Genomic DNA, 13,273 nt, shown 5'->3' with positions numbered 1-13,273 from the left:
AGAACAATACGGTGCCGCTAGTTAGGGCTGCTCAGCTACACGGCCAGTGGGGGACATATGTCACCCCCCGTGGTGAACGAGATAGAAGGGGTGGGGGGTAGGTGAGCACACCCTCGCCCCTCAACACTGTCGAGACTATCCTTCATCAGCGCGGTCCAAGGTTTTCAGCTCACACTGGCCTGGCAGCACCTTCTTGCCTTCGCGAACCAGGCGAATCTTCGTGGCCGACTCCGATGTGGTGTGCCATGCTCACGGAACTGACAGAATGGTGATACCGACGGCCGCCTGTCCCTCCCCTCCCCAGAACTTTTCACCGTTTTTCCTGCTTCCTCTGTCTTTCTTTCTTACCGCCCACCTTTGAGCGCAGTGTGGTTGAGGTGTACTCCCCGACGAGAGACAATTTTTAGATGTGAAGCATCTAATGGCGGAGTTCAAACCGGTGGTGGTGGTGTGCGGCGTGACCACCCTTACTGCGCATGCGCGAACCCTCTCCACACACCTCCTCTCCCCTTCCCCCTTTCTTACTTCCCCTCTCCACTTCCCCTCTGAAACGCGGGCTCGACATGCCGAAATGCTGCTTCGCATCGCCTCATGGTCCCCTTTAGCGGAGATGGTGTGATTTTTTTATTGGCGCGATGTAAGGAGATGATGGCACACAAATAAGGCGCCCGCTACTGCTTAGCTCTTGGAGTACACAGGGTCCATAAGCATAAAGTAAATAGGGTCCATAAACAAAGTACATAGGGTCCATAAACATAAAGTACATAGAGTCCAAATTTCTAGTCACGATTAACCCGCAGTACATACAATATACAATGTAGCGTAACGGTCAAGACATAACATAACAATCAAGAGACAGTTACTGCCCAGTGAAATTTTCTCGTCTCCATCATTTCCCTATCCCAACAATATCATTCTCTCATGTATGTTAGACCCTCATGTGTTAGTTCTACGTGCGGGTAGCCTAATGTTCAGGCAGTCCTAAATGTGGTAGTAATCCTGTGCACGGCAGTCCCCCTTGTAGGTACCCTCACGCATGCAAGTTCCAGGAGTGCTATTCCTACGAGAAGTATAGGAAACATTTTGTGGCGAACTTCTAAAAAGGCTACAGAATTCATTCCACGTGCTGCTTTCAAACTTAGCGTAATCAAACTTGTGGTCAAGCTCCTGGACTACATGAAACGTGACTCCCACCGTGTTCCGTACAGCCTTCGATAAATCAATTATTCGAGAACTCCATCGTCAAGGTATTGGTCACGCATCTCGATATAATGTTGCACCTGGAATACTTAAGAAGGTGCGCACGAATCGCCGCTAAAACCGTGAGCAGAACACGAAGACACCAGGAAATAGCACGTGCGCTCCAATGGTTGGTTAGCGCGTACGGTTTGGCTATGTTACCTAGAGACAAAAGAGAAATAAAACTTCTTATCGGAAAAGTTACCGAGCACACAAGTTGGGTAGGCATAACTAATTCACATATAACCAAAGCCTCCATTATCTTACAGTATGTTAGGTGCGTCAGTGCAACGTTTATAGAACCAGGTTGCGTCAGTGTGGGTGACCGGATGTTTGCTCTGGTTAACCTCCCCAACTTTCTTTTCTCTATCTATCTATCTATCTATCTATCTATCTATCTATCTATCTATCTATCTATCTATCTATCTATCTATCTATCTATCTATCTATCTATCTATCTATCTATCTATCTATCTATCTATCTGTCTGTCTATCTATCTGTCTGTCTGTCTGTCTGTCTGTCTGTCTGTCTGTCTGTCTGTCTGTCTGTCTGTCTGTCTGTCTGTCTGTCTGTCTGTCTGTCTGTCTGTATCTATCTATCTATCTATCTATCTATCTATCTATCTATCTATCTATCTATCTATCTATCTATCTAACTATTATCTATTATCTATCTATCTATCTATCCTGCATGCACGTCTCCCATGGCAACGACGCTTAAGCGCACCACGACGTAAACATCTTATCTAAAACGGTTCGTCGCTCATCCTTCGAAGTCACGTCCTCCGCAGTCTCGCAGTTTCTCAGAAAATCTCTCGACGCATAGACCGCCGAGAGGGACATTACTAATGCATCTCGCATTATGCTCCGTGCGTGATAGAAGAAATGGAATTGATTTATAATTTCTTTTTTTTTACTTTGGAGCTTCCATTGTATACGTTTTTTTTTTACCTCGCCCACGTGGTGCGCCTTCCTGACCGTCACGGACAACGCCCGAACTCCTGAATACCTAATCTGCAATATAAAAAGTATGCAAATCGCGAAGGCGGTACGGTACGAGACGCGCGCTTCTTATATTCTGAAAGGGCTGACCGACGCCCACCTCTCATTTCAAGAGGAAGCAGACAGAATAAATAATGAAAAAAGAGAATAAAACACAGTGAAGAAGCTAGCGCGACTACCACGCATGCGCGGGATCGCCGCACGATATAAGTGCTCCCGATAGGTCAGCATTGTCCGTTTTTTTTTTTTTTTCGTTTTTCCTTTTGCTTTCTAGAACTGTGCGGCGATGCACGAAAATGGAACTGATAAGATTTACCTGGCGAAATATCATTATGTTCTCGAAAGCGCAGCTGGACTAATTCGGTGCAGCATCCTCTGGGTTGGACAAGTGAACGTGCCTAATCAGCTACTAAGAGCGGAGCTGTTAAGCTTATCTTCAGGCTGTGCGGAGTCACCAGAACACTGACGCCATCATGATCGGCCTTTTTCATCTTCTGCTTCGCTCCTAAAACACGTGCGCCGATTTGTCTGGCGTGGGATGCAATAACTCTGATAGGCGAGCGAACTAGTACAGAGAGAGGGGTAGAGAGAGAGAAAGAGATAAAAAAAGAAATAGGCAGAAAGGAGTAGAGGGAAATAAATTTTCGGTTAAAACAAAAGTTTGCTTCGCGATGCGGGATTCGAACCCGCGCACCCGCCACCCGAAGGCGAGCGTCGTAACCACTCGGCTATCCAGGCACGCTAGCCCAGCATTGGATAGCCTTGTATAGTATAGTATAGCATGGAAGTGGGAAAGGGAAGCGGGGTGAGGAGGAAGGAAATGGGCAGGGGAGAGAGCAACGCGCGGCACAGAAAGAAAGGGACAAAGAGAAATGTAGAGAAATAAAGGGAATAAAGACAGAAAGAGATAGAAAGATAGAGTGAGAGAGAAGTCAAAGAAAGAGAGAGAATTAAATAAAGAGAGAGGGGAGGATGGAATGAAAAAGGAAGCGAAAAATAGAGAGAGAGGGAAAGACAGAGAAGAAAGAGAAAGAAGGATAGAAGGAACGAGAAAGAGAAAGAAATACATAGACTGAACGAAAAAAAAACAGATGTAAACAGAGGCAGAAAAAAAACAACAGAGAAATGAGAGAAAAAAAATAAAGAAAGGCAAAATAACGCGAAACAAGGAAGGCCGCCTAGCTCCGAACTTCCTTCATGCTTGGCACCATCAGTGCGACGCTGTCTAATTTTTCCTTTGCGTTATATAGGCGTCCCAAAGGAATAATCTCTAAACACAGTTCCACATGCGTCCCTTTTCCGTATGGCAATACATAGCAAGAATAGTAACGCAGCCTTTAGAGACAAGTCGCTAATTCAGGAAGCCAGAAAGACATAAATGCATCAGGCATACTTAATTAAGATGTACAGTCGCGCTCAATATGACTTTCAACACGGAGAGTGCGTGGTCTCATGAGTTCAAAGATAGCGCATGACTTCAACTTGTTTTCATTTCAGCAACTAAATGATATTTTCTTATTCAAAATCATTCCTGAGTGCGAGAACAGCGTTTAGTTATGAAGATAAGGGCTAGTGGAAGCCATATAGACAGTCTTTGAACTCGTGAGGCCACGCGCTCCCGTGTTGAAAGTCATATTGAGCGCGACTGTACATTTTGCGACACATGCGTATGGCATGCTCCTTAAAAATGTGAATTTCTCGAAACGTACTGCTGTCAACATTAACTAAGTTTAGCTCAAAGGTTATTGTCAAAAAGAAGAAAAGGAGATTCAGTACATACTTAGGCTGGAATACTTCACAATTATGGTTATACGCAGGACCATCGTCTGCGTAAAATAATCATTACCACAGAACAGCAGTCTGAAAAACCTAATGCGATACGTAAGGCGGTATTTAAATCTAAAGTATGTTGAATCTAGATGTATCCAGAAAGTGATTAAAAGCGCGAAATTTCGCGTAGAATCAAGAAAATTCAACATGCCATTAAGTAGGGGCGAACAACCAGGAAGTATTTGTGCGTAATACAATAGCCTACAGGGTATCGTATTACTAGCCTATAGGCAAACACGTGCATTAAAAGAAAACTTGTGTTCTCGAGGAAAAGGAAAAAAGCATTATGCGTGCAGCTCAACGGTGTTCAATAGAAAGCCCGCAGAACAATAGAATGTCAAAAGTTGATGGAAAAGCAAGACAATTTCTCTGACAACTCCAATTAAGTGAGCCGGCCACGCGACGTGTTGCCGCACCTCGAAGGCATCTTGGGGCTCATCTGTTTTTTTTTATTTGTATTGTTTTGTTTTAGTTCTGAATCGGTTCCATCTGAGATCCATGCGTGGGTGGTCTTCTTTCAGTATCGGCATTGGCTTCCTGGAAATTTTTTCTTTGGTGTTATAGTAATTTATTTATCTTTATCTGCGATCACTGTGCGTGGGGTCTCCTTTGAGTATAGGTATATTGACTTCCTGGAAATCTTTTTCGTCAACGTTATTGCAATTTATTTATTTTCATCTGCGATCCCTGTGTGTGAGGTCTGCTTTCAGTACCGGTATTGGCTTCCTGGAAATTTTTTGTCTTTGATATCATCCTACTTCTTTTATTTCATCCGCACTGCGCCTGCGCGTGAACCTGACGTCGAGTGAAGTGACAGCTGCTCTGTACGAGTGGCAGCCATGACAGAAAGAAAAGATTGAATTTCCGAGCGTTCAAGGAAATAAAATGGAAGCTTCGAGCTGGGGACTAAAGAAGAAGAGTGATCGATGTAATTTTCATCAATAATAAAAAAGAACAATGAAAGACTATTTTGCAGCAGATATTGACTGGGTGCTTGATTGAAAGGTCAATACCATGACATTTCAGCCGACAGAGTCACTCATTTCGGCGGATAACATTTCGGTGTTTTGGCTAAATTGTGTGTTGTGTTTTTTTTTTTTTGCAACCGCGGACGAAATGGGCGGAGCGCTACGCTATACAACCGTCTCTAAAATTACACATTAAGGAATTCAACCTACAGACTTTACCGAAACACGCACTCAACCCAGCCCCCCTCCTACAGGAGTAACAAAAAAAACGGTAACTTATAAAGTCCATAACAAAATGAACATAATTTTAAGCCAAGGAATGTCCGTATTTACAGTGTAATAAAAAACGAAACCATACACTAAGCACGCGAGAAATTGAATCTTCAAGTATCCCTTAAGTAATTAATAATTCTGAACACAAGAAGGGGAATTTAGAGGCTAACTTTTTTTTTTTTTTGTAAGACACAACCTCAATGCAAAAGCGCGGAAAATGAATCCAAGGAAGGTATAGGGCACGTTTTTTGGAGTTTTTTAATTGTATTGTAGTAATTAGGAAATCAATGTAAAGCACTCAAAGGGGTCGCAAAGGCACCTTGCGGGAGTGGTTGCTGTCTGTTGGTTTTCAATCACTTTTTCCTGGGATTCTGCGCCCGAAAACCATGATATGACTTTGAGTCAGGCCGTAGCGGAGGGCTCCGGTCAACTTCCGCTATCCGTTGTTCCTTAAGGGGACCGACAAATGATTTTTCTAGACCCATTTTTTTTTACGACGCGACAGAAAGCTCACCATTCGCAGTGGTTGTAGCTGTAGCGGTTAAACCCAAAAGCACGTGGTTATTTTACAAGCCGTATTTTTCGATCTGAAAGGCTCGAAACACGGACGTACCTTTCCTCCAGCAACGCTGAGAATTGATAGCGATGCCACCAGCCCTTTCCGTGATTCATTCATTCATTCAGCCTTTATTCAAGACAATTTACAATTTTCTTAGGAGACGCAGCAAAAGGCCCGAAAGGTGCCTGACTAGGCTACGTCACCCAGACAGCAGCTGCAGGAGTGCGATATCTGTGAAAGCTGTCGTTCCGCTTTCGCAGGAGTTTCTGTAACTATGCTTAACCACCTTTATTTAGAGCTTTTCAACTATTTTTGAAAATTACAAGCTGTTACAATGAAATAATGTGACATTATACACCTCACCTGTATTTGTACCGCGTTGTGTGCGCATGCGTCCAAGGTTGCCTGCGCCTGTGTGGCTTGTCCCGGCGTCGTTACTCTCTCGATGCACGAGCCAAGCCAAGTCATCGAAAACGTCACTACGCGTATGCGCGGCCGCAACGAGTACCAGCGCGCATCATTTCTAAGACGAGGTGTAGGTAGCAAAACTATGTCGCTCCAAAATCTTAGTGACCTGGAAACTTCGTGCACGGTTGCATGAGTGCGCTGAAATGTTGCTCAAGACGCGCTGACGAGCATGGGATCATTACGTCACGCGAAGGCAGCGCCACTTTAATGCATACTGTGGGCATTCATTAGACACATCTACCCTCCTCGTACATGGCCATCATCATGGGTGTTCGTCGTCTTCATCTGTAGTGGGAACTCGGCTTGATTGTGATCTGTGCCTCGGATGTGGTCGCTTCACCGTGCCTTCGGGGCCTAATAAAGGTCGCGCTAACCGTTGCGTCACAATACTACTAACGCAGGCCTATATATACATTTTTTATGGAGTAATGCTTTTTAACATGAAGAAAGGAAAAATATTTCAACACTAACAAAAAAATCGTCGACCGCGTACAACAATCAACGGTCACGTGCCCGGGTTCATCGGATCATTCATGTTCTTGCCGCCAGAGGCGCCACAGGTCATTTTTCGCGATTTTCAATTAAGAAATAAAACTATAAGGCCATCTCTCACGAAAAAAAAACAGGGTTGGTTTGAGTCAATGCGACGGACAATCTTTACATCAGTGGAGTCAACTCATTTCATGTTCTGGGCAGTTGTCGGTCCCTTTCGCGTGCGCTGACATCGCACAGTACACGGACCGCTAGGATTTCGCCTCCATCGAAACGCGCGCACAATAAAGCAACGAGTTCACCACGGCATTGTAGACAATGACCTTAGATCACATCGTGGAAAACATGAATGGCGTCCTGGCTCACCTCTCGCGATGCCTGCAGGCGCCGGTTCTCCTGCTTCCATGAGAGGGCGGTGAAGTCTTCGAAGAAGCCGCCATCCGAATCTTGGACCCTGCGCAAGCGACAAGAAAGAAACGGATTCATTTAGCTTGAAAGCTCGAAACGAAGAGATCGTCGCGGTGACGTAATTCGGCGCTAATTAGCAGTCATTCAATCACGCACACATCCACAAAGCCATATACTCAAAACGAACCGCCACATACAGCGGTAACTTCACCGTGGCGACTTACCAGCTAGCCCAACCGCAGGTTGCAGTAACCTATAGATTAAAAGCTTACGTTGGAGCTAGTTGTAACATTATCATCATCAGTTTGACTACGTTCACTGCAGGACAACGATCTCTCCCATGTCTCGCCAATTAACTCAGTCATGTGCTTGCTGCGGTCACGTTGTCCCCGTAAACTTCTTAATCTTATCTGCCCAACTAATTTTCTGCCTCTCCCCCCCCCCCCCCCCCTTCGCACGCTTCCCATCTCTTGGACTCCAGTTCGTTACTTTTTAGGACCAGCGGTTATATTGCCTACGCGCTGCATGCTCTGCACATTTCTTCTTCTTGATTTCGACTAAGATGTCCTTAACACCCGTTTGTTCCCTGACCCCCTCTGCTGTCGTCTGAAGGAAAGAATATCACTTTTCGTCGTCGTCTTGTCGTCTTGTAGCTTAAGGTTACACCTATCATCTTCTTGTTGTAATATCATACTTGTACCTAAAAGCGGTACCACGAAGGTAAAACAAACACAGGGACGTCTGTGCAGTTTCATCACTGTGTTTGTTTCAGCGTTGCGGCGCAGCTTTTTTAAGTACAAGCTCGGAATGTATGCCCCGCATTACACGTAACCTGCTACTCCATGTAAAATGAGTGATGTGTAAATAAAAAACAACAGGTACCCGTTATGGGCGGTGTACCATCCATGAACGGATATGCCAAGCCACCATTTGGGTACTTTTTTTGTCATGGCTAGCTGTGACAAATGGCTGGCGTTCGACGGTGATGTAGTCGGGGGTCTGCCCAGAGGACCGGAGCCAGCCAGAGTCTCGGGGAGATGTCGAGGAGAGGAGTCCGGAGCTGTTAACAGTAACGTTTATTTACAGGTAGCGTGTTGCTACATGATGGGGTTAGCATCATGGAAGCTCTCGGAGCTCGTGAGAGCTTGAGAGAACTTGTGAGAGCTCGTCGGGAGCGCATCGGCGCTCGCATTTTATGTCCTGGCCTTCCCAGGGTTCCCTGTAGGAAAAAACAATGGAGGCCAGGACAGTCCAATGAAAATTTCCATCTTCATCTCCGCCCCCAAAAGCAGAAGAAACTTCCTCACTCAACGAGTACTCTCCACACACTCTTTTATATTCACGTCGCCTCGGTAAAGCAGAAAGAATGCCAGAGCGGCGCCCCATGGCATTCGTACAGTGCAATACTGAACCGAAACCGAAACACAACAATGAGCTCGTGCAGAGGCACGAAGACGGAGTCTTACGTGGAAGCCAAGTTTCGGCGCAGTCGCATTTTCAGCGCAGCTTAAGAAATAGGGTCTCTAGAATTACGTATCTATGTATTTCCTATTAAAGGAACACACGGCACCTAATACTTACCTAGTGATGTTGCGCCTCAGATATGCGTAATGTTTGCTTTTTGATCAACAATGTACACAAGTATGAACCTAGTGAGCCGTTCACGATGTCTGGCCCTGGGCAAGTGGTTAAACTTTGCCGAGTGGCACCTGAATCGAGCGACGTGCCGACAAACAGAAAGACCGCCTCGACAGAAGGACAGACCAACATTTCTGCGTTTAAGTTCCCCAAGAAAGACTATCGTCTTTAATAAAGATAGGAGCCAGAGGGCGTTTGCATTTTGGCTTTCCTTGAGGCACAGATTAGGTCTCAACCGAGAAGCGAAGGCAGGCTGTGTGTGTGTGTGTGTGTGTGTGTGTGTGTGTTGTGTGTGTGTGTGTGTGTGTGCGCGCGTGCATGTTGATATCACTGTCGCATTAACTATTAAAGGCGAATACTAAGGGTAGTCTTAGCTCCCAATCTTTTTCTCGTCATTAAAGCCAGGCAGCGATGTAACATTTCGACCTTGCACAGTTCTTGACACCAAATATGGCGTAATTAACGTATTCCAGTCGTAGCGCATCCTGACCCATTCACCACCGAGTGGGCGAAGTGATTCGCTCCCGCGATCGGCTGCCGCAGCGCAGCGTTGGCGTTCGCGAGCAAAACATAGTGCGTCGCGAACTGTAAGCTCAAATCTGCAAAAATAGCCCGAACACGTCATTTAGCCGAACCTCAAACGCACAAGTCGTTTTCTCTTCTTTTTTTTGCTAAATGCGGAGTGTTTATCACCTACAAACACCTACAAATCAAACGAAATATCTGTAGACGTCCTTAAAATGAAAGTTATCTCTAAAATTAAAAATTGACAGGGTCCCCTACAAACTTGCCTAAGCACCCTTGAAAGTGAGAGCCATGTTTTTCTGCTTTTTTTTTCTCAGTGGCATCTCATGACCCTCCCCACCGCCCTCAGTGATGCTTTGTGCACCCCACGTGGTGTTGTACTTCCTCTAGGATCGGCATGCCCTTGACCACGGTGCAAGAAATACTTAGGTTGGTAGCGCCATCTCTCGGGCTTCTTGCGAAGCAGAACATTGTCGCGCAACGGGTAGTATTTGTGTTCGCTTACCTAAAGTATTTCTTGCACCGTGCCCTTGACCAAGTCACGATCTCTGGTCATGACGTCATCGTATGGCATGTCGTATGATGACGTAACTTTGACGCATTTCCAGCGCTTAAGCCCAGCTACCTGCTTTTGATCACATGATTACGTTATTGATAACGTCATGCGACACTTTGGTCTTTTGACTTTAGGTACACCCACGGCATACAATCTAGAGCACTGCACAGGCCCGGCCCGGCCCTGGGCCGGGCCGTCCGAAGCGTTTTCCGGCAGGCCGGGCTGGGTTCGGGCTTGAAAGTGCGGGCCTGGGCTTGAGGCTCCGGGCCGGGCAGGACTCGGGCCCGCTCACTGAAAGGCCTTAGTCGGGCCTTCGAGCACACGCGAACGTTATGCATTGCATGGTCTAAGGCGCATTCTGTGCCAAGCTGAAGTGACACTTCCGAAGAGCTGGCTCTTAGTAAAGCTGAGCAAATAAAATAGAAAAACAGCTGAAGCTCTATTTTTTTCACCAGTATAGACATATTACATCTATACTGGTGCGTTTATTTACGCTGTATGCTCATGAATTCATCGTGTGTGTGTATATATATATATATATATATATATATATATATATATATATATATATATATATATATATATATATATATATATATATATATATATATATATATATATATAAGAGACACAACTAAGCGGTTATCTTAATTTTATGTGCTCATAAGCCCTGACGAAGACTGGTCCACCGGTAGAAACCGTTGGCAAATAAAATTAAGATAACCGCTTAGTTGTGTCTCTTCCCAAGTACGTTTGGCCCATTGGAAAAGCTGCTTCAGTATATATATATATATATATATATATATATATATATATATATATATATATATATATATATATATATATATATATATATATATATATATATATATGGGTATGCTAGATGACCTGATAGGACAAAATCGTACGATCAAAGAAGTGAATACATGTGCACCAGCGTAAAAATAACAGCACTAACAATAGGCCAGATCACGGTTGTTCCCATGGGAGGAATAAAATTTCGGTCTGTCTTTTATTTGAGCTTGACATATACGGTACACTTCATTTATATTCCTTAGTATTACGTGCCGAAACCACGATATGATTACGAGGCACGCCGTAGTGAGGATCGGTTTAATTTCGACCACTTGAAGTTCCTTAACGTGCACCTAAAGATAAGTACGCTGGTGTTCTTGCATTTCGTCCCCGTCAAAATGCGGCCGCCGTGGTCACGGGAATCGCACCCGCGTCCTAGGACTTAACAGCGAAGCAGCTTAACCGCTGAGCTACCACCGCGGGCAAAGCATACATTTGGATGCATGTAGACACCGGATTTTCCGTCCGATCGCCCGCTACAAAGCGCAAAGCCTCATTATTAATCATCATCAACAACTAATATTCTCTAGCGGGCCCGGGCCGGGCCTGGTCATAAACACGCGCGCCCTGGATAAGTCAGTAATGAAAGCCCGGGCCCGGCCCGGGCTCGGGCTGGGTTCGGTCATGTACGCCCGGGCCCGGGACGGGCCCGAACTTGGAAACAAGTTCTCGACTCGCGAGACATATAAGCCTCTCGCTTTAACGAAAGCCTGCGGAAAAACGTGAAATACAAGGAGAATAAAACGACGGGACCAGCGGGTGTACGCTAGGCGGTTGGCAACCGTTACACATTACCGTATGAAATGTACATTTATTTTAGTTCTGAGTGCCAGCTAGCCCTTCTCCTTGTCCAAGCCATTCGCGTTTGCAATGTACGTTTCAATCATCCGTATTACAATGTACCAACTAGGCAACTTCAATTACTCCTTAACAGTGACCTTAACTTTTAGTAGTACAACTCGGACGGGTATGGGATCAAACAAATGCCGTAAACGGATCTAACATTCACTCAGTGTAACCAGAATTTTTTTTTAATGATCGGAAGCGTCACGAATAATCGGCGATGCAATCTTTCAGAGAGCCGAGAGTTGCATTTGGCTCGTATGAGCTGGCCCCAGGAGAGCGCAAACTGAACCAAATCTGCAACAAAGCTTAGACTTTATTAAGGGACCCGAATCTTCGAGATTTCTATCGAAGCAACGATATCAGCACCCGAGAAAGAAAAGAAAGAAAAATAACACAGGCGAGAAAAGCGAGGCGCCCTTCCTGGTTTATTAAATTATGCGCCCTCTGGCGGCGTCTCTGCAATTCTTGCCGTGATCGACTCGGAACGTTATCCCGCGAAAAAAAAGAAGGCTTTATTTTTTTTTTTTTACTTTTTACGTTCGCATTCAGGCTTAGATCAAAGGAGCTGCTCCGGCCTAAGGGTGGTGCGCGTTAGCGGAGCCGACATTTCCGACCATGAAGTGCAAATTGCGTATTGAACGCATTATATATGCGCATAATAATGTTCTCCGACACAGGCGTCTCTCTGACGCCTACGGGCGCGAGCAGTCGATACGTTTGGTACTTTATTGTTGCTTTCTTTGCTTTTTTTTTGCTTTCCTTTTGTCGAATACGGGATTTACTGACGTTTCCTCTATGTGCTGTATGAGAAAAATGGCTGTTAGCGACCCTGTCGACAGACAGACAGACAGACAGACAGAGAGACAGATAGATAGATAGATAGATAGATAGATAGATAGATAGATAGATAGATAGATAGATAGATAGATAGATAGATAGATAGATAGATAGATAGATAGATAGATAGATAGATAGATAGATAGATAGATAGATAGATAGATAGATAGATAGATAGACAGACAGACAGACAGACAGACAGACAGACAGACAGACAGACAGACAGACAGACAGACAGACAGACAGATAGATAGATAGATAGATAGATAGATAGATAGATAGATAGATAGATAGATAGATAGATAGATAGATAGATAGATAGATAGATAGATAGATAGATAGATAGATAGATAGATAGATAACGCAGTACAAAGTTCGAAGACGCCGTTTTGCGTGAAATAGACGCAAGGTTGCTGCTCGGCGTAGCTTGGTGTTGTCGGAATGACAGCCAACAGTTCGGGGTTATTGGAATGGCGCCGATTCGAGCCATCAGTCACGATGTACATGGCATTTCAAACATCGATGCGTTTTTTCTTCTAGCGTTTTTTTTTTTTGCTGTATGTTTTAACAACTATCTGAGGTGTCGTTGATAGTTAAAGGTAGTTGCAGATACTACGTACCAATGTGCTTCTGCAATGTTTCCAGTGAACTCAACGCAGCTTTGTGTGTGTATATATATATATATATATATATATATATGTGTGTGTGTGTGTGTGTGTGTGTGTGTGTGTGTGTGTGTGTGTGTGTGTGTGTGTGTGTGTGTGTGTGTGTGTGTGT

General features: G+C 44.8%; 1 protein-coding gene across 4 annotated transcripts in view; it reads right to left on the bottom strand.

Moving 5' to 3' along the window:
• The window catches only part of LOC119399838 (BAI1-associated protein 3), a 501,956-nt gene that overhangs the window by 188,585 nt on the left and 300,098 nt on the right, over positions 1-13,273 (bottom strand). For all 4 annotated transcript variants that reach the window (XM_049417861.1, XM_049417862.1, XM_049417863.1 and 1 more), the window contains exon 3: positions 7,198-7,285. In XM_049417861.1, the coding sequence (XP_049273818.1) occupies positions 7,198-7,285 (88 nt within the window). The remainder of the gene's footprint in view (positions 1-7,197; positions 7,286-13,273) is intronic.

Source organism: Rhipicephalus sanguineus, chromosome 7 (genome assembly GCF_013339695.2).
Source record: "Rhipicephalus sanguineus isolate Rsan-2018 chromosome 7, BIME_Rsan_1.4, whole genome shotgun sequence".
NCBI lineage: Eukaryota > Metazoa > Arthropoda > Arachnida > Ixodida > Ixodidae > Rhipicephalus > Rhipicephalus sanguineus.
Note: the sequence above shows the minus strand (reverse complement) of the source record. Positions and strands in the feature narration are given on the sequence as shown.